The sequence below is a fragment of the Ostrinia nubilalis genome, chromosome 21 (assembly GCF_963855985.1).
Source record: "Ostrinia nubilalis chromosome 21, ilOstNubi1.1, whole genome shotgun sequence".
Taxonomy (NCBI): domain Eukaryota; kingdom Metazoa; phylum Arthropoda; class Insecta; order Lepidoptera; family Crambidae; genus Ostrinia; species Ostrinia nubilalis.
In genome coordinates this window covers 7503945-7527490 of record NC_087108.1, presented here as the reverse complement: position 1 = coordinate 7527490, position 23546 = coordinate 7503945, and the positions used below count along the sequence as shown (strand labels likewise).

At 35.7% G+C, this 23546-nt stretch overlaps 1 protein-coding gene across 1 annotated transcript in view; it reads left to right on the top strand.

Moving 5' to 3' along the window:
- Positions 1–5881: 5881 nt before the first annotated feature.
- Positions 5882–23546, top strand: part of LOC135082456 (glucose dehydrogenase [FAD, quinone]-like) — a 56757-nt gene continuing 39092 nt past the window's right edge. The window contains exons 1-2 of the mRNA XM_063977251.1: positions 5882–5964; positions 7002–7244. Of these exons, the coding sequence (XP_063833321.1) occupies positions 5947–5964; positions 7002–7244 (261 nt within the window). The 5' untranslated portion in view covers positions 5882–5946. The remainder of the gene's footprint in view (positions 5965–7001; positions 7245–23546) is intronic.

Sequence of the window (23546 nt, the reverse complement as noted above, 5' to 3'; positions counted from 1 at the left end):
TGTATAGGTCCGCTGGCCGTCAAAAAGTAGCTTATACGAGAGGTTGCCCAATTTACAATATGTCCATCATTGATAACTCACACAAATATCGTCTCTCTCTGAAGGATAACAAGTTTTTTTTGTTTCCAGAAGCTCTTGATAGGATGGAAGCCCATAAATACTCTCTGAAGCGAGAATGAATCTCAAATTGCGATATTGCCATTTTCACAAATTACATGATGTAACTAGTGCTAACGTTTATCTTCAGGTAGACACAGTTTTAAGTTAAAAGATTGTCTACTATTTCACACTGTTCTTCGTTTTGGAACAGTTCTTTGATTATAGGTAGTCGCTAATTTCGTTTTGTTAGACTCTTTCAGTTTAGCACATAAAGCGTAAACTAATTCCTCCTCAGAATGATCTAAAAGTGTTAGAGAGCGCCTCTTCTTCTGCAGAAGAAGAATTTTGCATAAATCTTCAAAAGGTTTTTTATTTATACTAAAAGTCGATGGTTGCACATCTACTTCCGCAGTCTCATCAACTGGAGCGTCTTCCTCAGTATTAACGTTGTCTATGCGTTGTGTTAACTCGGTAAAAAACATTGTTTAAATCTATATTTTTTACAATTCGGCCAGACAATTTCAGAGTCTAGCCAATGCGAATTCTGGTGCAAAAATGTCTTTTGGGCTCTGCTGGAAGCAGACCATATCTTATTTGATATATTTCTTGTAAAATTACGACTTAATGATTTGATAATTACTCAAATCTTCGGAAGAAAATTCAATGCCAATACGTTAACACAACGCATAGACAACGTTAACACCGAGGAAGACGCTCCAGTTGATGAGACTGCGGAAGTAGATGTGCAACCATCGACTTCTGGTATAAATAAAAAACCTTTTGAAGATTTATGCAAAATTCTTCTTCTGCAGAAGAAGAGGCGCTCTCTAACACTTTTAGATCATTCTGAGGAGGAATTAGTTTACGCTTTATGTGCTAAACTGAAAGAGTCTAACAAAACGAAATTAGCGACTACCTATAATCAAAGAACTGTTCCAAAACGAAAAACAGTGTGAAATAGTAGACAATCTTTTAACTTAAAACTGTGTCTACCTGAAGATAAACGTTAGCGCTAGTTACATCATGTAATTTGTCAAAATGGTAATATCGCAATTTGAGATTCATTCTCACTTCAAAGAGTATTTATGGGCTTCCATCCTATCAAGAGCTTCTGGAAACAAAAAAAAACTTGTTATCCTTCAGAGAGAGATGATATTTGTGTGAGTTATCAATGATGGACATATTGTAAATTGGGCAACCTCTCGTATAAGCTACTTTTTGACGGCCAGCGGACCTATACATACAACGTTGTATTAAGTATTTCCCTTAATTTTTAAATTTATTTTATTAAAAGCTGATGCATACGAGCGTGCGCGAGTGCGAGTCGTTGTTATGTGTCATCAAAGGTGTCCCTTATACACCATATTGTAATTTTGGCAATTATTCGTGGACATATTTAATATAAAAAAATCGATTTTTCAACCCTCGATAACTCAAAAGTACGCAGAGATAAGTGACAAGTATCTTCGCATGAAATACTCAGAATCACTTGTTTTATAACATGTGTGATCGGCATCTTGACATCGTTAAAGAATTTCGAAAAATTGACAGAAACGTAATTTCTTCCATACAAAAAATATGTATTTATTTTTTTTTACTACGAAATAGACGTCGTAGGATTGTAATATTTTTTTGCCTTATTAGTTATCATAGCAGTAACCATCAAAAAAAATTTCGTGCTTCTAGCATCAATGTCCATGTTTTATTAAATCGGGACCACCGTGTAGCAGTGCGACCATGATTGTGAATGGCATGCGTTTGGCGGGGAGGTGTAAACGATCGCTGTGAGTCCACCGGATTGTTTGTATTCGGGTACTGGAGGGAGATAGCCCATGATTGTGTTGTATTTGGGTACTGGATTAAAGTAGCCCATGATGTGTTGTATTCGGGTACCGGATGGAGGTAGCCCATGTTTGTGATATGGTGTAAGAAACAATCGGATGGAGATGAAAAGTATTGTGTACTGCTTTGCTGACCTTAGTTATTATGATGCTGTAGTTTATTGAGTTTTGATGGAACTTAATCTCTATTGTGTTTTGATAATGTATCAAGCGATCGCTAGGTAGATAGTAGCGTACGTGCCTCGCTGTATCGCTGCCGCGTTTCCGAATAGTCATCCGTTAAAATCTAACTGATCGTTGATTATTTCGTATTAAATTCTTATTGATTGTGGGAATAGACGTCTATACTGCAAAATGAGATAAATATTTCGAGTTTTCCCGCCATGTCTGACCCATTTTATAATGAGTCAACCCATCTACTTTCGTTTTAAATTGTGCAAATCTATGATGGTGACCGTTATGTTTTAAGACCCTTATTAACAAACGTGTATTGAGTATTCACATGATCGTGTTAGGACGACCCCTGAATGCCCAGTACCTATTGATATTGTGAGGGAAACGAGTTGGATGACTAAGTTCCATCTAGTTAATACAATCACAGGTTTCTCAATCGTTTGGTCGGAGATTGTACCAGAATATCGTAGCCGTAGCCTATTATAAACCGGTGTCTGCTCTGAGTAGTCCGTGGGAATTCGGTAGTGCGATAGTTCTGGGTGGTGCAGTAGGATCTGACAGTGTGTAGCTAAGATCATAAAGTCATTGGTTGATTGACTTAGACTCCCGAGGTAGGGTAGCAAAATGTGGACCGCGATTGTGATACCTGGGACTCATTCGATTTTTGAAGTAATTTTTGGTAATGATGATTTACCACAATGGTCTTAGTGACTTCAATGTAGCAATTATTAGGAATTGTGAATAGTAGTGATTTGATTCCTAAAAGCTAGGTAGTTTCTAATAGATAGCTATGGTTACTAAACACTAGACATCTACTTGAATGGCTTTTATTTGGAAGAGTGGATAGAGTATAGGAAACTAAAGTAGTAGAAAGAGTAAACTTTCTGCAACTAGAGTAACTAGTTGCAGAAAGAGTATCTAATAGTACTGAAAGTTTAGTTTCCTCATTTCTGAAAGCACATAAGTTGCTTGAAATAGGATTGGCCAAGCGGATACTGTGCTGTTCTTTTGGTTTTTTTCAGATGATCACACGAGGACGTGTGACACGCAGGATGGCCGTGTCGCAGACGGTCATGAGTACGGACACTAAAGTGAAACGCAACCGCGCCACCTAGCGATGAATCGGCGCAACACCGTTTAGGCGCGCTTCGACAGAGTCGTAACGGTCACGGCGGGACGGAATACGGATCGAATCGAACTCACCATAGAGAAAAGTAATACATAGGAAATAGAGAACCCTCTCTGTCAAATTTTTGAGCCTACTAATTGACAGCCTGGTGTTAAATTTCCTGTACTTAACCTACGTACGTAACGCTCACATACATACATAGTACACGCACACATACATACATAAAGTCCACGCACACATACACACAGTTCACGCACACATAGGCCCTCATAACCTTCAAAGAATTATTGTTTTTATGATGTACAATGTAGAATTTTTTCAAATCCATTATTTTGAAAATATTTATCTTTATAGTGTACGTATTGTATTATTTTCAAAACAATGGATTTGGAAAAATTCTACATTGCACATGGAAATGCAAATAAGTAAACAAAAACTTTTGAATTTAATAATTTTACTTTATTTATGAACACACATAATATTATACACCAAAAGCGTCTTTTCGCAAAGTTTTCAACAACACTAAAAAAGCATTTGCACATTGAGAAAACTCAGATCACTTGTGAACATAACAGAAAGTTTCTTCGCGATTCACGAAGGAACGAACAAAACTCCGATGAACCAGAACAGCAGCAGGTACGAAGGAATGAACTTAAATTTGACTCGACGACTCTTCAATACTTTAATAGGGCCACAGAAAACTTAAATGATGGCTAAGAAAACAAGAATGCATTTAACATAACAAAAACAACACCGGCCATTTTGGAGGAAAAACAATGTTGCCATATGTTAAATAGTAATTTCTACTACTCTATTATTTAAATTATAACAAAAATGTCAATGTTCAGTTTTAAATTAAAACAAATTAATTTCATTTAAAAAAAAGTTTTCACATTGTAATTAACAATATTCTCAAATATATTTTAATTAAGAAAAAAATGAAAATATGAAGGAAACAGGAGCAGCGACATCTAGAGCGTTTTAGGGTAGTTAAAAAGTATTTGAATTTATTCACCGATGTCGCTGTTTGGAAGCAAGTTTCACTTCGATGACCGTTGTATGGAAGTTTCCACACCCTGGAACTCACTTTCTCTCCGGACGCCGACAAGAGAAGACATCGTCACGGAACTGTCCCATGTTTCACCTAGTGCCTATTTTATCGCTCGACGAAGTCTACATTGTAATACTAAGAACTAAGTGCTGATTTTGAACTCTGTTTGACGATTATTAAAAGTGTTCGAACACAAGTCTCATTCTCATTGCACGATACCCTATTTCGCCCACAATATATGAGGTTCGAATTCCTGACAAGCCGACAATAAATATATACAATTTGTTTAAAGCTGCCACACGGTTTTGTTATGGTGCCTTGCTTTTCTCTCTAGAGTTTTCTTGCCTTGTCTCGCCAGAAGGATATCTTAGACTTGTCATGCTCACTAAATTGTCTCTGGGGTAGTGGCGTGTGAGGCGGGTCGTTACAACATTCCCTATAATATAGTCGAGTGAAGCGATAGCTGGTTCACACGTCGTCTGTGAACAGGTGCTGCCTTCGGGGACTGGTCAAGGAAAGATATACCTGTCATAAATATGTATCAAAACGCAACAATTAACCTAGAAACGGCACTAAAGAAATATATTCAAAACTGCCACGCGGTCTCGTGCTAAATGGGAGTCTTAAAGGCCACCTATCAACGACAACGCGTGGTATGTAACTTGCTTCTGAATGTACTGTAACTTCCTACTTTTTTATATTTTTAAACCGGCAGACAGTGGTGAGTGAGTTTGTTGCGGCTCTTCTTTTTAGCACTTGCCAAATGTTTGTATCGAAGCGCTGGTAGGGCAAAAAAATGAGACAATATGTAAAAGCTCCAAGAGCATTTGACGATTTGTAGGTAAGTATGTACTAATTTAATTAATGTAAACAAATAAGGATAATTAAGATTAATTTTGATTTGATTTTGATTACCTTATCTTAAAATATTCTAGAAGTACGAACCTAAGTTTTGATGTTACCGCAGATATTACGCAATAAATAAATTGCTTGTTTATTGCAGTTTTTATCAAATGCAATATTATCACACTAGTTCTGATAAATAAAAATATCTTTATCTTCAAATGCAATTATATATGTTACGGTTAATGTGATAAATTGAAAATTATTAATAATAACCGGTTAATATGAATAATTACCGACAGTCGCGGTAAAAGTGATAAATTAATCACATTTAACAGTGATTATTTAGTAATTCAACCTTAGTACTAACAAATTTCATAAAAGAGAACAACATCTTGTGTACATGCTCCTGTACAGCCAAACTTTTGAACGTTTTCATATCATATATTAATATAATTTGGCATAATAAGTTTGGAATGTTTTTTGCATAATATTACTTTTCCATGATGCCTATAACATAATGTTTTGATTTAAAGTGAAAAATAGGTTAAGGTGCGGCGGGGGTGGCCCTTGGGCCACCCCTAAGCCGCCTATTTAGTTTTATACACACATAAATGACCTCATATTAATCACATTTACCAAATCATGCGGTAATTATTCATAATAACCGGCGATTATTCATAATTTTCACATTTATCACTTTGACCGTAACATATATAAGAAACCCGTAGCAATAGTGTTTCAAATTGAGTTAATTACTTTATTTATATTATTTCATGAAATTATAAGCCACTGAACGGCAGACTAAAATGATTCTATCGGCTCAGGTAAGATATTTTAGCATTATAATTTAACTAATATCAATATTCTTAGTTTTTAGAGCTTAATCAAGCTTAATTAATGAGTAAACCGTTAAATTATGAATTAAAATAAGTGATCACTTGCTGCAATATCCTAAAGCTGTCGAATATCCTTTAGATATTCCACAAAAATATGTCAACTCTTAGTCCGCGCCACATTTCACATGGAATATTTGTTAATATTTTAGGTATTCCAAAATTGTTAAATAACAGCTCGCAATGTGCTTTATTCATCACCGATTTACATTTTTTTAAACTATTTTTCAAACATCTTATTTTTTTTTAATGACCCAAAACGTCATTCCCTAGGCATGTCCGTACTCCAAAATTTTGTGTTTTGGAACCCATATTTATAGAAACATCAACTTGATCCTTTGTATTAATTAACGAATAATCTATTTAAACGTGTATTACACCAAATTCTATTAATATTTTGCGGTTTCAATAAACAACAATTTAATTTTCTTTAGTTGAAAAAGAGTCCACAGCTTTTAGCGTCATTCCCTCGCCACTCAATGATTTTATAATTTTGCGCTTTAGTAGGTATGTATAATAGAGTGAATGACATTAAGTTGAGTTTAAAGTACGATACGAAGTTATCCTTAGACCATACTGGCTTTGCGGCAGCCGTTTTTTGAATTAGTGCAAACATGCCAGTTGTTACGAAAACATATTTTATGTTGATCCAGTCACTTCGCCAGTCCCTAGTTGAGTAGCTTTATTGATTACAATAGGAAATTGTATATAATTTAATAGTATTTACGTGTGGTTTTTCGGCTATTTTCAGCACATCGTATTAAGCATTTTATAATATAAAGTTAATCTGCATTTGTGTTAAGTTTTACTCCAAATCGTCAGTCCCTAGACCGTCAGGCCCTAGCTTTAAAAGGCGTTAGGGACTAAGTTACTAGTTAGGAAATGACGTTTTTTATATAATGATGCACGTTGAACTAGAAACTGCGTAATGGAAAATTTGTATGCCACTTCTCGCTTCCCATTTCCAGGACTGTCAGTGTCCACTAGTGGACGAGGGTATATCCCTGGTCAACTCTCCGATATGCAGTGGCACCTTTACCTTCATGGTGCTTCTAGAAGCATTTCTCAAGGGGCGCTGTAACATCGCTTCGCCTTGCAGCAGAATCCAGTCGCAGGAAGAATTGCGATCGGAGTACGACTTTATTGTAGTGGGAGGGGGATCAGCTGGGGCTATCGTGGCAGGCAGGCTCAGCGAGAACGACGCGTTTAAGGTAATCTTTTTAGATCTAGAATCTTGAATAGGGCATGTAGGGGAGACTGGGTACGGTTGAAACAATTTTGCTTTTATTGTCTATAATTTTGTTGTTTAATAACCAAGTGACGATTACGATACGTGAAATTGAAATTTGAAGTTTTAGCTATGACTAGCGGCCGCCCGCGACTTCGTACGCGTGGATCCCGTTTTACCCCCTTCATCTATCTTACGCGGTTTAGATTTTTCCATACAAATGTTTTTTCCCGCTAACTCCCGTTCCCGTGGGAGTTTTGCAATATCCTGTTGTAACTAAGCTTTAAGTTTACTAAGATACCTGCATACCAAATTTCAAGTGTCTAACTTAAGCGGTTTAGATTTTTTCATACAAATGTTTTTTCCCGCTACCTCCCGTTCCCGTGGGAATTTTGCAATATCCTGTTGTAAATAAGCTTTAAGTTTACTAAGATACCTGCATGCCAAATTTCAAGCTTGTAACTTAAGCGGTTTAGATTTTTCACACAAAAGGATTTTCCCGCTAATTCCCGTTCCCGTGGGAATTCCTAAGTATACTATAACCTGCCCAGGAGTATGAAGAATAATTGTACCATGTTTCGTTAAAATCCGTCGAGTAGTTTTTGTTTCTATAAGGAACATACAGACAGACAGACAGACAGACAGACAGACAGACAGACAAAAATTTTACTGATTGCTTTTTTGGCGTCGGTATCGATCACTAATCACCCCCTGATAGTTATTTTGAAAATATATTTCATGTACAGAATTGACATCTCTACAGATTTATTATAAGTATAGATATGGCTGTATCATTATAGTTCCCGGGTTACTATTTTTAGAAATATACGAAATTTAAAAAAAAAGAAATTTTGTTTCAACCGTCCCCATGCCAGGGGCGGTTGAAACAGCGATTGGGGTCTGTTGAAATACATACAAATAATACAATAATTACCAATAAAACGTGTTTTATTTATCATTAATACTACAAATATTAAAATTATGGTAGCAGATGATGACATTAATCAGTCTAAGTATTTAATATTTCTAAAATATTAATTAGCCTTTGATAAGTAGTAAACATTTTAAAAAATAACAGAAATATGATAAATGATAATTATTTCCAAATCTAATAAACATTAATAATAAAATAATATTAACATTCTGAAGAAAGTTCACGAAAATCTTAATTTTTTTTCAAACCATACTTTTCCGCCGCTTTTCGCAGTGAATCTCCAGCTTTTACCTCCTCTTATGCTTTACCAAGTCAATTTCCTCCCTGAAAATCTTCCTTACCCAAACTCTCGGCATCTACAAAAAATAAACATTAATACATTTTCTGTTTCAACCGTACCCAAAAAAAATGTTTCAACCGTCCCCAACCCCACTTTTGGTAAAATATACCTACTTTATAGTTTCGACATTAATAATCACACATTAAAAATAGTTACTGTCCCTTATTCTACAAGCTTCATTATAATCGCAAACGCAAATCTGATACATTCACATAAAAAGAACAGATAGTATAAGCGTTAATATCTGAAGAAAAATACTTACTTTGGGTAGTAAAAAACAAAATGGTGGTTTATACACAACGTCAACGCGTTAGGAAGTTATTAGGCACTAAATTCGTGTTCGGACCTGTCTTCCGCTTCTTTTTCCCCTAGGACCCCTCACTCCCCGCGGAACCGTTTACGAGATATTTGCTCTGTTTCAACCGTCCTTTGTTTCAACCGTACCCAGTCTCCCCTACCTACCTACCTAGTTAATATCGGAAGGTTTTGAATTCCGATATTAGGGCTCAATATCTGAATTCTGATATTAGGTAATATCGGAATTTAGTTTGTGTGCTATAAAATGACTATTTGTTAGAATCCTGGGTTGTATTACAATATAATAATGATTTTAATGAAAGCCTTAAACTTGGTACAAAACAGCACTTCATAAAATTTAAGTATTTTCAAGTATTTTAAAACCATTTTTACGTTATGGGTATCCATTGAATTTGATTACCTACTGATAATGGGCCAATATTGACTAGCAAAAATTTAAGTGTTTTTATAAAATCACAGGTATCAAATAAACTTTTACTCCTCCCTCATGCATGATATTACCCTTCAACCAATATAGGTTAGCGGAACGATTTTTAGAGTCATTCAAGTCACATGTTACAAAAATTATAGTGTGAAAAAACTTGAATATGCTTGTAATTTGTACAACTCACAAAACCACGAGCCATTATCATCATGTCCACAGCTGAACATAGGCCTCCGCCGCGCTGCTGATTTCGACAATGGCCGGTTGGTGGCGGTCTGCATCCAGCACCTTCATGCTACCTTTATCATCATCATCATGAGGTCGTCGGTCCACCCAGTGGTTATGAGTCCTACTTTGCGATTTCCGGTACGTGGCCTTTACTTCGGAACCTTGCTGCCTCATCGTCCGTCAGTTTTGCGTACTAATTGTCCTTGTCACAATGCTTGAATACCTTAATCGAGTTTCCCAACAGGTAGGTCTTCGGATGAACATGGAAAAAACGAAGCTTATGTCGAATGTAGTAGTAGTAGATGGCGCTAGTACGCAACGTAAACATTGGCTCCGTATAATAAATTAGAAATAATAAGTTTAAGGCAATAAAACAACGAAAAAATGTAGCAAATAGACAGTACGTTATTGGTGAAAGTGTTTGCAAAAATAATTATAAACAAACAGTGACGTTATTGTGCTAAAAAAACAGTGAACTTAATACAAGCTGACATCAGCTGTTAAAGACTCGTGAATATAAATTAATGAACAAAAACTGTTACAGTGCTATTTCCATCACAAATATAGCTAAAAGAACTCATTATTTGTAAATATTGACTGTGTAATCTTTAAAGTGACGGTATTAATAACTTTTGTGAGAAACAATCTACCCGATACCAGAATCTTGTGTATCTCGCACAACTGTTGGACTGCTAGCTCTTTTTCGCCGCTAGTAACTATGAATGCGCTGGCGTAGCGGTTGAGTATACTGCCGCACAATTTATAAACGCAGTAAGTACCACTTACTGCATTTATGATTGTTTTGAATATTCTGAATCCTGACATCGCGATCTATAAGAATCAAAGACCCGTTTTTTTCTATCTATCTTAGAACGGAAGATACATATCATAAACGCAGTAAAGAGCAGATTGTAGGTTTCTTCACATACTATGTTAGCAGTAAGAGCACATAATAACTTAATATTACGTGAATACTCGCGCTTTCTTAATTTGCTACACAGTAATAGTGCAGTATGTGCCAATTACATCATTCTTATTATGTTTCTACAATTGTTAAGTTCACCTTGCACATAGTATATGTGCAGTAATTCCACTTAAACACACACTGATATTATGTTTCCATAGGAAAAACAGATGACTCGTACTTAATATTAATGCAGTAATTACAATTATACTGCGTACATACTAAGGATTGTCACAGTGCTGCCTAGGTGTTAACATGTTATGAACGCAGTGGCTGACTCTTACGTTATTGGAAGAAGTTGAAAACCTGTCCAAATGACAAATCTAGCCGAAGACCCAAGAGCAAGATTGACCCGACACTATACCGAAGATATCCCGGACGTGTCTGTACGAGATTAGAATGGCTCTCAAACAGCTGAAAAACAACAAGGCACCGGGCGATGATGGAATCACGGCTGAGCTTCTGAAATCAGGCGGAACGCCGGTACTAAAGGCTCTTTAGAAGCTATTCGATTCCGTCATCCTTGAGGGAAAAACGCCTACGGCATGGCACAGAAGTGTGGTGATACTCTTCTTCAAAAAAGGCAACAAAACCTTGTTGAAGAATTTATTTTATACCCATCTAACCATCACTTCTGATTCTGTTTTTGAGAGTCATCATGAATGGTTTCACGCGACATCTAGTCTCCCGAACAAATCGGTTTCCGATAAGGCTTTAGTACGATAGACCACATACTTATCTATGGCAGAAAACTGAGGAGAATAATCAGCAACTTTGTCTGGCATTTGTGGTCTATGAGAAAGACTTCTCTCTTCAAGCTACAGTCTCTCCAACGGTGCCAAATTTACTATAGATATAATCGTTGAATGGCTTGTACGAATAGGTCACAATGTCAGTCCGTCTCCGGGATCAGGACTGCAGTTGCAGCGAGGGGTCAGACAGGGAGATGTCATATTTCTAAAACTGTTCACTACCACTCTGGAAGATGTTTTCAAGCTTCTGGACTGGAGCGGATTGGGCATAAATATCATCAGCGAGTACATCACCCATCTTTGATTCGCGGACGATATCGTAGTCATGGCTGAGAACGTGGAGGATCTAAGTTCAATCCTCGATTGCCTCAATAGAGCCTCTCAACAAATGGGTCTTTAATGGACAAGACAAAAATCATGTCAAATGCCGTGCTGTACCCACTCCTCTGAAGGTTGGAGACACTATGAGTTGTCTGATGGCCGCTGGGGCAGGAAAGTTCTTGAGTGGCGACCATGAGCTGGAAGACGCAGCTTGGGCAAGCCTCACACTAGGTGGACCGATGATCTGGTGAAGGTCGCGTCAGGTGCCTGTATGCGAGCGGCACAGGACCGGTCTTTGTGGAAATCCTTGGGGGAGGCCGTTGTCCAGCATTGGACGTCTTTCGGCTGAAACGAACGACCGAGTCTTTATTTTATTAGATTGGTATATTTAAGATCTAAAAGTGGGTGCCATATCTTAATTATTGATTGAATAACAAGCGATCTCAGCAATTATTTTGTAATATTTGTTTCATTTACCCCTTGGTCATTTGGGAAAGTTCAACATGAAAGCGTTATTGGCTTATGATAAGCGCAGTATAATTGTATTATTACTGCGCATTTAAAGTTTTGATAAATTATTTTGATTCACACTCCCACTCATAAATGCAGTAAGTTTTGAAGATACGGCGCATATATTACGTTGTAAGAACTAAAATTTAAATCATTCATTTAACACATGTACCGTAAGTAACGAAAACTACTGATAAACGCAGTAAGGAACAATCATACTGCATTTATGGGTAGTAAGTATCGAACGAAATCTTAGTTAATCCATAACATAAACAGTTTTTTAATAATTTTAAATACAAAATATTAATTAAAATACAAAAACCTCATATCAAAATAAACTTTGAGTTTAGCTCTATAAGCCCATATATTTTTTTTTACAAATAATTGCGTAACTAATTGTAGACACCCCAAAATAAAATTTCAACTTTGATCGCGTTTTTCTCGAAACTGTTCACGTGTTACTTACTGCGTTTATAAATTGTGCGGCAGTATAGTGACTCGGCGGGCCGTGCAAATCCTGTGGAACCAAGTTCGAATCCGGCCTATTCTCGTTTTGGATTTTTTCAAACAAGGATACAATTATGAATAACTCAAAGACAGAAAATATAACTTGCGCTCGGGTGCCCTCTTAGACGCATAACATTTTTCATCATAATTTAGTTTGGTATAACAGTATTTGCATAAAGTTTTTTCGCATAAACTTTGATATGCATAGTTTTCTAAATGCATAATGGTTTCTTAGGCATAATAATAACTTTCTCTAATTTTCAATACCATAATTTAAATAATCATAAATGTAAAGAACATAATTTTTATATACATAAAGTTTGTTTTTAATAAAATACTATAAACATAATTTAATTATTTATAACATTTAAAGTCATAAATATTGTCTATAAGAGCAACCAACATTGAAGAGTAAATAATTATGTATTTGTGATGTTGCGAACGATCCTCCTTCCACCTTTATACTCTTTCGGCCTATAGATTTGCAAAAACTAAATTCTCTGTATCATTGTCATTTTTGTTCTTAATTTTTGACCTGTTTCTTAGAAAACTTAAGCTCGTGAAACTACATTCTGTTTGATCTTGAATCCCTCTTATCTATTATAACGCACATATTATACAGTCCACATTTCTTTTACAACATTAAGCTTGCCTGGTCTGAAATTATGTTGATCCCGACTGGCCGTGGTCTCTTCCACGTGGTACTAGTCTGCCCTATACTAGAGTGTAATTTAAAAGCCGGAGGCGCGGAGGGAGTGCGGTCCTCGCTCGCTGTAACATATATCCGGCAGCCGTGCGAGCTGGAGCGGCTGAGGCTGGTCGCCGAATCGGCGACCAGCAAGCCGAAGCTGCGGAAGCGAGCATGGCATGCCGGGTATATGTTACGCCAGAGCGGAAGGACCGCACTTCCCGCAGCGCCGGAGATAAGGCAATCCTAATGCTTGCTTGCATGCTTGCTTGCTTGCATGCTTGCATGCATGCTTCCTTGCTGCTTGCTTGCATGCTTGCTTGCTGCTTGCTTGCATGCTTGCGTGCTTGCTGCTTGCTGCTTGCTTGCATGCTTGCTTGCATGCTTGCTTGCTGCTTGCTTGCTGCTTGCTTGCTGCTTGCTTGCTGCTTGCTTGCTGCTTGCTTGCTGCTTAATTGCTGCTTGCTTGCTGCTTGCTTGCTGCTTGCTTGCTGCTTGCTTGCTGCTTGCTTGCTGCTTGCTTGCAGGCTTGCTTGTTTTCATCCTTGCTTGCATGCATGCTTACATGCTTCCTTGCAGCTTGCTTGCATGCTTGCTGTTTGATTGCATGCTTGCTGCTTGCTTGCATGCTTGTTTGCATGCTTGCTTGTCTATTTATATTTGTTAACTTATAACATTTTTATATTTCATATTTGTTAAAATTATGGTATTTTGTATATTATGAATGATAATATTTATGGCATTGGTTTAGATGCCAATAAATGTTATGCCTAGAAATCGTTATTAAAAAAACGAGTATACAGAAAAAATATATACTAAAATATTATTATAATAAAAGTGGTTATGGCAAAAAAAATATGCCTTATGAATTATTCTGTATGAACGTTATGCGAAATGATGAGTATGCCAAAAAACTTTATGCACTCTTAAATTATAACAATATTTTTTATGCAACCGAATATGGACCCCTTGCGCTCAATGTCGCAAAGTTATAAAACACAAGCAATTTCTTAAATGTTCTCGTTGTAATTTGACATGAGTATTTCTCAAAAAAAATGTACGTAACGAAACGGTAGCACAGAATAAGTAATAGTATCTACAGGTACAGAAGGATTACTCCGCAAGACGATTTAAATAAATGCGAGTCTTGCTACGACGCGATACAGTGGAATTCAGCTCGCACAGCACTACGTACCTACAATTTTATTCACCTACAAGTTTTGTCTCTTTCTATCGCGTGCCTCTGAACTCTTCTTACGCTGTTAGGGTTGCTGTCTAGTGAAAAAATAATTAATCTACTTATTTGTAATGAGGTACGTAAGTAGGTAAGTATGCATTCATTATGGGAAACCTTGGGAGAGGCCTTTGTCCAGCAGTGGACGTCATTTGGCTGAAACGAACGAACGCATTCTGAGCAGTAGTCATAGTAGGTTAGGTTCCTATACTATCCTAAGAATTATTGATTACCTACATGGCCAACATACCTTTCACCATCTTTGGGAAGCGAAAAAAAAAAGATAAATCCGGTAGATTTCTTTTCGAATTTAAACACCCGAACGCCGCACAATATTTCTTTCTCTTTATGTCCATTTTTAAATAATACTTCGATCATAAAATTATAATCATACTACAACGCACGCCAGCGTCCTGACGGGCGCGCGCGTGACACTCGACTGATATAATACCCGCCGGCGGGGCGCTTCGCTGTAGGTAATTATCGGATGTACCGCGCGGAGTGAGCCAGGCCTGACGGTAGTAACGAAATAGTAAGGCCATAAGGCTTGTTATACATTGGCGAAATATTGTGAATGCTCTTCATTTATTCAATTCGAAATATTTGTAAGTATGCACCCAAATACGGGGTAGGTAATATTAAGGGGTTAGAAATAAAATAAGGGAGTAATCATTCATACTATTTTAATAAAATTATTTTTGTTCCATCATGTTTATCCATTTTGAGTCGTTCTCTGTAAGCTTTTTGCCTTTCGGCATTGGTTTTTGGCGGCATCCCTAAAAAAACAAAAGAAGTAATCACATAAAAACGTAATCTAAATGATTTGATAATTTTTTGCTGGTGGCACTTCTGTAAAGCAGATAGTATCCAATCCTTTTGTTATTAACGCTCTATATTTTTTTAAATAAATTAAGTCGTGAATATTACTATGCTTAGTCAGGTAATAACAGTATACACTCAGCATTATGTTGTACTTTTTCGTAACGTAACGAAATTCGTAAAAAACGTAACGAAATATTAGACAAAATGAGATCAGAAACAAGTATTTTTTTGATAAAATTTGTTACAGCAAATATAAAAGCTTACTAAATGTTCGTACCACACGTATTACAAAAAATGGTTAAATGAAGACTTACCGTTCTATATAAAATCGCTGATTTTACTGCCTGTTACGAAAAAGTAATCCCACAAAACACACACGTTTTCACTAATTTTCGCGATAGATGTTATGGCGGAGACGTCAGGCCAACAGCCATTCAGAGTGCAGCTATTGTTGTCCGTGTAAAATAAATACGGAATTGTTCAGAAACCATGGGAAAGTAGAAATAAATCGTAACTAAAGAGTAAATAACGAAATAGTAAATGAGAGCGACTCATTTTGTTTTTTTGCTTTAAATTGCCAATTCATTATGACACCCCATAGAAAATCAATTTGATACAGAAACTGCGATTACTGTAGAACGATAATACAAAGAAATTTACAATAATTTAGTTACGTATCGCATTTTATGAAACAAAAATACATGAAAAAGCTAGGGTGGCAAACAGGTTTTTGTATGAAAGGTAAAAAAGGACTATTTTTAAAATATCTAAATATTTGGTAATAAGTAGGATTATAGCTATAATTCTTCGTTATCTTAAAGATTAATATTCATCCTTCAAAATTGTGTGTGTGTTTTTTTTGTGTGATGATTTATAAATATTAAACTTTTGAACTGTTTCAAAGCACACTTTTTTTTTTCAAAATGTACATTTTTTTTGAGAAATACTCACATATGATTTAAAGTGCACCAACAAAGAAAAATTGTACTATTTGATGGATAATGAACGAAAATCTAAGTGGACTTGCCACAAATGCAATCGTAAAAAATACTGCACGAAAAAGAACAATAGCACTTCCAATACCCCTGTACACTCTAAATCTACAGACAAATGTAAAACTCAGAATGAAATAAGCAATTTATCAGCAGAAAAAAATACTAATCATTCTCCTATTTTGATACCAACATCGGCTGATAAAATTGACTTATCGACTAATCAAGAAGTCGATAATGTTACATATCGTAAGAAGCAGGGAATATTAGTTAATGTTCCTACATCTAACTCATTCGACTCCTTACAAACTGAGGTAAGCGAATATGAAAATGAAGACATTTCTAGTAGTACTCCCAAGAAACTAAACAGAAGCTGCCCAGAAATTATTGTTAAAAGTCATTTAGATTACGAAGCTTTAAAAGCTAGGCTTGATAACCTACAACAAAGGTTTGAATCTGCTGAACAGCAAATTGAGTTTCTCTTGTCAGAAAACTTCAGTTTAAAAAAGACAGTTGAAGAATATAAATCCAAAATATGTAACTTATCGTCAATATGCAAGAACACTGACCAACCATCAGCATCCAAAAGTAGACTACGCTCAGTGAAAAAATCAACAATTAAAAATAGACGAACTATTGATGATTCAATCATAGCTGAATGCGTACACCCATCGTCTCCATCTCCAGTAACATGCTCAGGAAAGCCAACGCAATCGAAACTTTGTATGATAAGCTCTAACCAAAATAACAACATACTAAAACTAGCCATGAGCACTTTTCGAGATAATAATTATCAATTATGCCACTATAAGTTACCACATAGAGGCGTTCTGGACTTGTTGGCGACAATAAATGACAAAATAAAGAATTTTACTAAGAAAGATTACTGTGTGATCATGATTGGTGAAAGGGACTTCAAGACATCGCAAAACTACTATAGACTAAATGAAAAAATTAGAAAAAGTCTTACTTCATTGTCTCACACAAACATTATACTATGTTTACCAACGTTTAAATGTGGAAGATTGGCAGATCTCTTTAACCGAAGAATTGAGATGTTTAATAGAATTCTATACCAGAATATACAGAAGTATGAATATTGTGCTGAAATATTGGACTCAAACCTCCATCTTACATACGACTACCAGATGTTTAGCGGGCCACAGGGATCTCTTAACAACTTTGGAATGAAGACCATACTTAGTAATCTTAAATACCAAATGGATGAAATGCAGATTTTTAATGAGAATGACCAACATTGTGAAAATAATCTCTTTATAAGTAATGATAGTTTTTTTCGAGTCTAAAATTAAATGTAACAATCAACTATTTAGAATTATGCAAAAACATTTCAAGTGTTTTATCCAAATTAGAAGTATTGGAAATAGTATTAGCTGATCTCACTTATTCTAATAACGCGCCTGACGTTTTGTGTTTCAGCGAAACATTCTTAAAATCTGGCCATGAAAACAGTGTTAAACTGACTGGTTATGAAATGGCTGCTATTTTTAGCAGACAAAATAAAAGGGGAGGGGTTTGCATACTTGTTAAAACAGGACTTGCCTACAAACAAAATATTACTGCTACCAAATATGCCATAGCGAAAGTTTTTGAATGTTGTGCTGTTGAGATACCCAATAATAATCTTATAATAGTTTGTCTCTACAGAACACCAGTATCAGATGTTATAGTTTTTCTTAATACTCTTGACAATATTATGCTCTATGAATTAAGTAAAAATAAAAAAAGAAACATTGTCGTCTTAGGTGATTTTAACATCAATACTCTCAGAAAAGACAAAATAACAAGCACTTTGCAAGATTTGTCTAAAAATTATAATTTGAAATTACATATCAATGAACCGACTCGAAGATTATCTTGTATTGATCATATAATGAGTAATATCGATGGTGCTTTGGCATCCGTATTGCGCTTAGGACTATCAGATCATGAGACGGCCCAAATGCTCTGTTTTTCAGTTGAAAATAAAAAGCATACTCCACAGGCTACGTATACATACAAAAGAGACTATAGCGTAGAGAATATTGAAATATTTCAAAAATGTGTAAATGCATTATCTTTTGATGAAGTTTTACAGGAAACCAATATTGATACCGCTTTTAATAAATTCCATGATTCGATCAGGTTGTTCTATGACTTATGTTTTCCCAAAATTAAAGTTAAAACTTATAGTAATAGCCGTAGAAATAAATGGATTACCGCAGGGTTAAGAACAAGCTGTAATACCAAACGCACGCTAAGAATGAGATACTATAAGTCGAAAAATATTCAACATAAACATGACTACCTAAAGTACTCAAAGTTACTTAAAAGATGTATTTCTCTGGCGCAAAAAAACAGAAACCGTAGATTTCTTGGCAACAGCAAAAATAAATCAAGGGCTTCATGGCAAATAATAAAAGATATTGACAATAACAATAGTTACTTTGATATTGATAACATTCTTCTTAATAAGGAGGAAGTCCATGACCCGCTACTTATAGCTGAGGCATTTAATACACATTTCATTGAGGCATCAAACCCAAGTCCTAATATAAAACCTAGTTTAAACCTTAAAACTATGGGGGCTAGTCTAGGTCATTCTATGTTTCTTTTGCCGATGACAGAGGATGAAGTGAGATTACAAATACTGTCTTTGAATAATACGAACTCTGAAGGCCCAGACGAGCTGTGTACAAATGTAATTAAAAAATGTGTTAACGAATTAACACCTATTCTAACGTACTTGATTAATTTGTCCTTTGAAAAAGGCGAATTCCCACAGCGGTTAAAGTTATCTGTTATAATACCAATACATAAAAAAGGCTCCAAAAACGATTTGACGAATTACAGGCCAATTACTCTCGTTTCAATTATATCTAAAATCTTTGAAAAGTGCATGTTTACAAGACTTATGCAATAGTGTATGCTATTCAACATAATTAATAAAGATCAATATGGTTTCCAAAAGGGAAAATCTACTACTCTTGCTATGTTTGTCTTGTTTCAAGAGGTTCTGACTAATGTCGATCTTAAAAAATTAACTACTGTTCTTTTTCTAGACATGACAAAAGCATTTGACCTAGTTAATCACAACATTTTACTCCACAAGTTGGAAGCAATTGGCGTAAGAGGAGTACCTCTCCAGTGGTTTAGGTCGTACTTACAGGACAGAGAGCAGTCTGTAATTATAACAAGTACTGGTGAAGACAATATAAGAAAATCATATAGCTCCAGGTACATCTGCAATAGATTTGGCGTACCACAAGGAAGTGTTCTTGGGCCACTTCTATTTTTAATTTATATTAATGACATTATAAATGTAACAAAATATAGAACTATATTATTTGCTGACGATGTATCTATTATTATTACAAGTGACTTAAAAGATGGTTTGACGAAGCATGAGGCTGAAATTAACAAAACACTGTGTGACATTATTGAATGGCTTGACATAAACAATTTGAGAATAAATTTGACCAAAACAAATTATGTACAATTTAATAATTTTATGCAATATAATCTAAATATTTCATATCGAGGAACTTGCATTAAACAAGCTGACATAGTAAATTTTTTGGGTATAAGTGTAGACGCAAAAATTAATTGGAAATCACAAGTAGACAAAGTTTGTAACAAGGTGAATCGTTTTGTGTATGTTCTAAAGAGACTTCGCCATGTAACAGATCGGAACACAATCCTTGCAGCCTATCATGCCTATGTCGCCTCTATCTTACGCTACGGACTGCTTCTCTGGGGAAATAGTGTTGAAGTGAATAAGGCATTTGTTGCCCAAAAAAAGTGCATACGCGCTATATATGGCCACAGATAATATAATACTAGTACAGATACATCATCCCATACTCGAAATGTGGCCGACCTAAGTCTTGAAACTGCTCGGGCCCGTTTGGTTTCCTAGTGGTGATAACAGATCGCGCTAGTGTGCCGCAGCGGACTTGACCGTCCCGCGGCTTGCGACCCGCTAATGCTTTCTATTCTAGCAACTTGAGCGGAGTATTTATTTGGCGTGCTATGTCAAAAGATGGCGCTAAAGCCAATAAGTTTACTGCTTTGTTTATGAAGACATGTAACTAAGCAAAAAACAGATTAGAGACGCTATTGAAAATTTCGGCACGGTATAATAATGTCCAAGTAGCACAATGTTCACAGCTGACGCTCAATATCCAGCACCGTGGGTTCGTATCCCGCTACAAATTACCATCATAAAACTCTAATTTGTTTTATTTTATTAGGTATATAAAACAGGACAATATCGAAACATGCAGTAATAAAGGTAGATATCAATAAAAAACTTATTTTTTCCATAAAAATATTCAGAAATAATTATTATGTAAAAAAAACATAACCCTCCTTCTGGAGCAGTCAAGTAAATATCAAATGAACTGTTCGTAAAAAATACAAAATCTAGTTTTAGTTTTTCGTACTCGTATCGTAGTTTATTCAAAAATATGCCTACATTTTAATCGACTTGCACAAACAGGTTTAAGATTTAGGATTATCTGTGATTTAGGTTTAGGTTCTTTGTTGCATTCGTTTGCGCGTCACTCGCGAAAATAATAGCACCTACCTATTTATTTACGAGTAATAATACCGTGCTGGCACAAAATATACCTAGGTGGCAAAATATTATTTACTTATTTAATTATTATTTTACTGATGTTTTATTCCTTCTCTCTCTCTATTTATCGTCGCTGAACACGTAGAATTTCGTCCAATGACACCATGCTACCCATCCTCATCACTCGCGCGTAATTGTATTGCTGTCGCGCTCGCTCACTCACTGTGACGGCCCGTCCCCGTCGTACGGGCTCGGCGACCGGACTATAGCATCATTTTCGATTCACTTACACGTGCTGCGTGAATGGCTGGCATGTACCTACTAAGTATATTGACGTTACTGGGATCGGGAGTAGCCCCAATGGATGGGTACCTGCCTACCAAGCTTGTTTTCATTTAGCGCGCGACACTGGTCTTTTTAAATAAGTAGGTAAATAAGATTAATCATTCATAAATTAATCGTGTGCGTTACATCAGCGACATGGTGACGCTGGTCGGGATGTGCTTATGTGGAGGGGTTGGTGCCTTGTATCCTGTAAATGTGTCGAGAGTCTACCATTTGTACCCGGTAAGGTTGCGGAGTACTTAATTGGTGAAAATGGGATTCCGCTGCGGTGATGCTTGAAAACGTTACTGCAGCAGCGACATGATTATTGCCTATTAGCCTTGGCCAGATTTAAGGTGTTTCAATAGGTGGCTTGTATTTGTGCCTTGAAAGCCCCCCGTGGTTTTGAAAGGTTGCGGGTGCCGCTGCGGTAACGTTTTGGGGATTTCCATTTCTTCGAACGACTTTATTTATTTATTTACTTATTTAAGGCTCACAAAACAAGTTACAGTCATATTTAGGCACAGATAATAATCCATAGATTAATCTAAACCGCAACTCTTAACTCTTACTTAACATGATGTCGTGTGCACAGAATGAATTGAAAATTATGAAGAGGGTAAATACTGTAAATAGTGTTAGTTTAACTCATTTTATGCTTCGTATTTAATGTTATTAAGTGTTATTAAAGTTTACAAAGGACTCCGACGATGACACTTGAATGAAACATGATGGACAGATGCGATTTTTTGTTGATAGGTGGCATGTGATTGGTGCCAATGGGTGCCATAGTAATTATTCAAAAAAAAATAACGCATGGCATATGAATTAGATGGGTTACTGTGAAAATCGAAAATACCTTCTAGCTCTTAAACCGGATAAAAAGGGCGCTCTGTGATTGCAGTGTCAGATGTCAGAAAATTTTGAATACCTATGCCTAATTTTCGATGAAATAAATCATTTTACAACTGAAAATGGCTTACTTATTTCGAGCCTCAAATAAGGCAATATTAAGAAGATAACTGCTTTTTATGGTAATCAATCAATCTGCAGTGCTTTTATATTCAAATAAATGCACACAAAATTTTTACTTTCTACGCCTTGTAATTAACCGATTACAACCATCTACCGTATTTTTGCGCACGGGTTATGCATAGTTTATTTTTAAGAAAGAAATAAAGAAAGAAAAATATTTTTTCATTGCTTTAATAGGTAGAAATAAGAATAACAATAAAAAAAATCTGAATTTGCTTTTATGTGTAAAAATATTAAAAATGATATAAATGAATGTAAATGATGGACAGATTTTTGCAGTCAAAAGTGGTTTTGATTTCTTACAAAAAAAAAAATGTTTTTTTAAATCGGTTTTTGTTTGACAGAGAAATCGGTAAACATTCATAAAAAAATTTATCAGACAAATATAGAATATTATCCCTTTCTATTGAAGACGCTAAATAACCTTATTAACTGAAGTGTAAGTTGGTCCTTAATTTCACACTAAAACTTTTCTTCGTAATTACCTACCTTAACGTTAAACATGGTAAGGCTTACGATTTGGCTTTTTATAATAATTATGTCTTCGCTATTGACAATTAACATTGGAAACTTTTTTGGCTTATGAATAAACTAAAGTTTTCCTGTACCTATTATCTATATATATAAAAATGAAACCCGTTTTCCGTTGTCACGACATAACATGAAAACGGCTTGACCGATTTGGCTGATTTTTTTTTGTAGTTTTTTAATACTCTGTACAAGGTTTTTACGGAAAAAAATATAAAGAAAATCTCTACGCTAAGGCGGTACGAAGTTCGCCGGGTCAGCTAGTGTAATATAAAAGCTGTATGTTTCTTTCATTAAATAAATAATAAATAAATTTAAAGATGGTTGGGCACAAATGTCGCTGCTTGACCATGGAAAGGCACAAATATAAGCTACCTACTTATTGAAAAAAATTAATCTGGCTAAGGCTAATGGGTAAAAATCATGTGGCTGCAGTAACGTTTTCAAGCATTACTGCAACGGAATCTTATTTTCTTAAATTACTCCGAAATCTTATTGGGCAAAAATGCTAGATTCTCGGCACATTTGCAGGATTTAAGGCTCTACCTTTTCCATGACATAAGCACATCTTGATCAGCGTCACCATATCGTCGCTTGCCTCTCTAACTGACGTAACTGACATTTTGCAAAATTTTCAGGCGATCAGATAGATCGATTCGTCTTGCGAAATTAATTAAGATGGTGTAGATAACTAAGTTTCGAAAAATGTCAGATACGTCACTTAGAGAGGCAAGCGACGATATCTCTGAGGTAACGCACACGAATGAATCTGCATTTTGATTTTA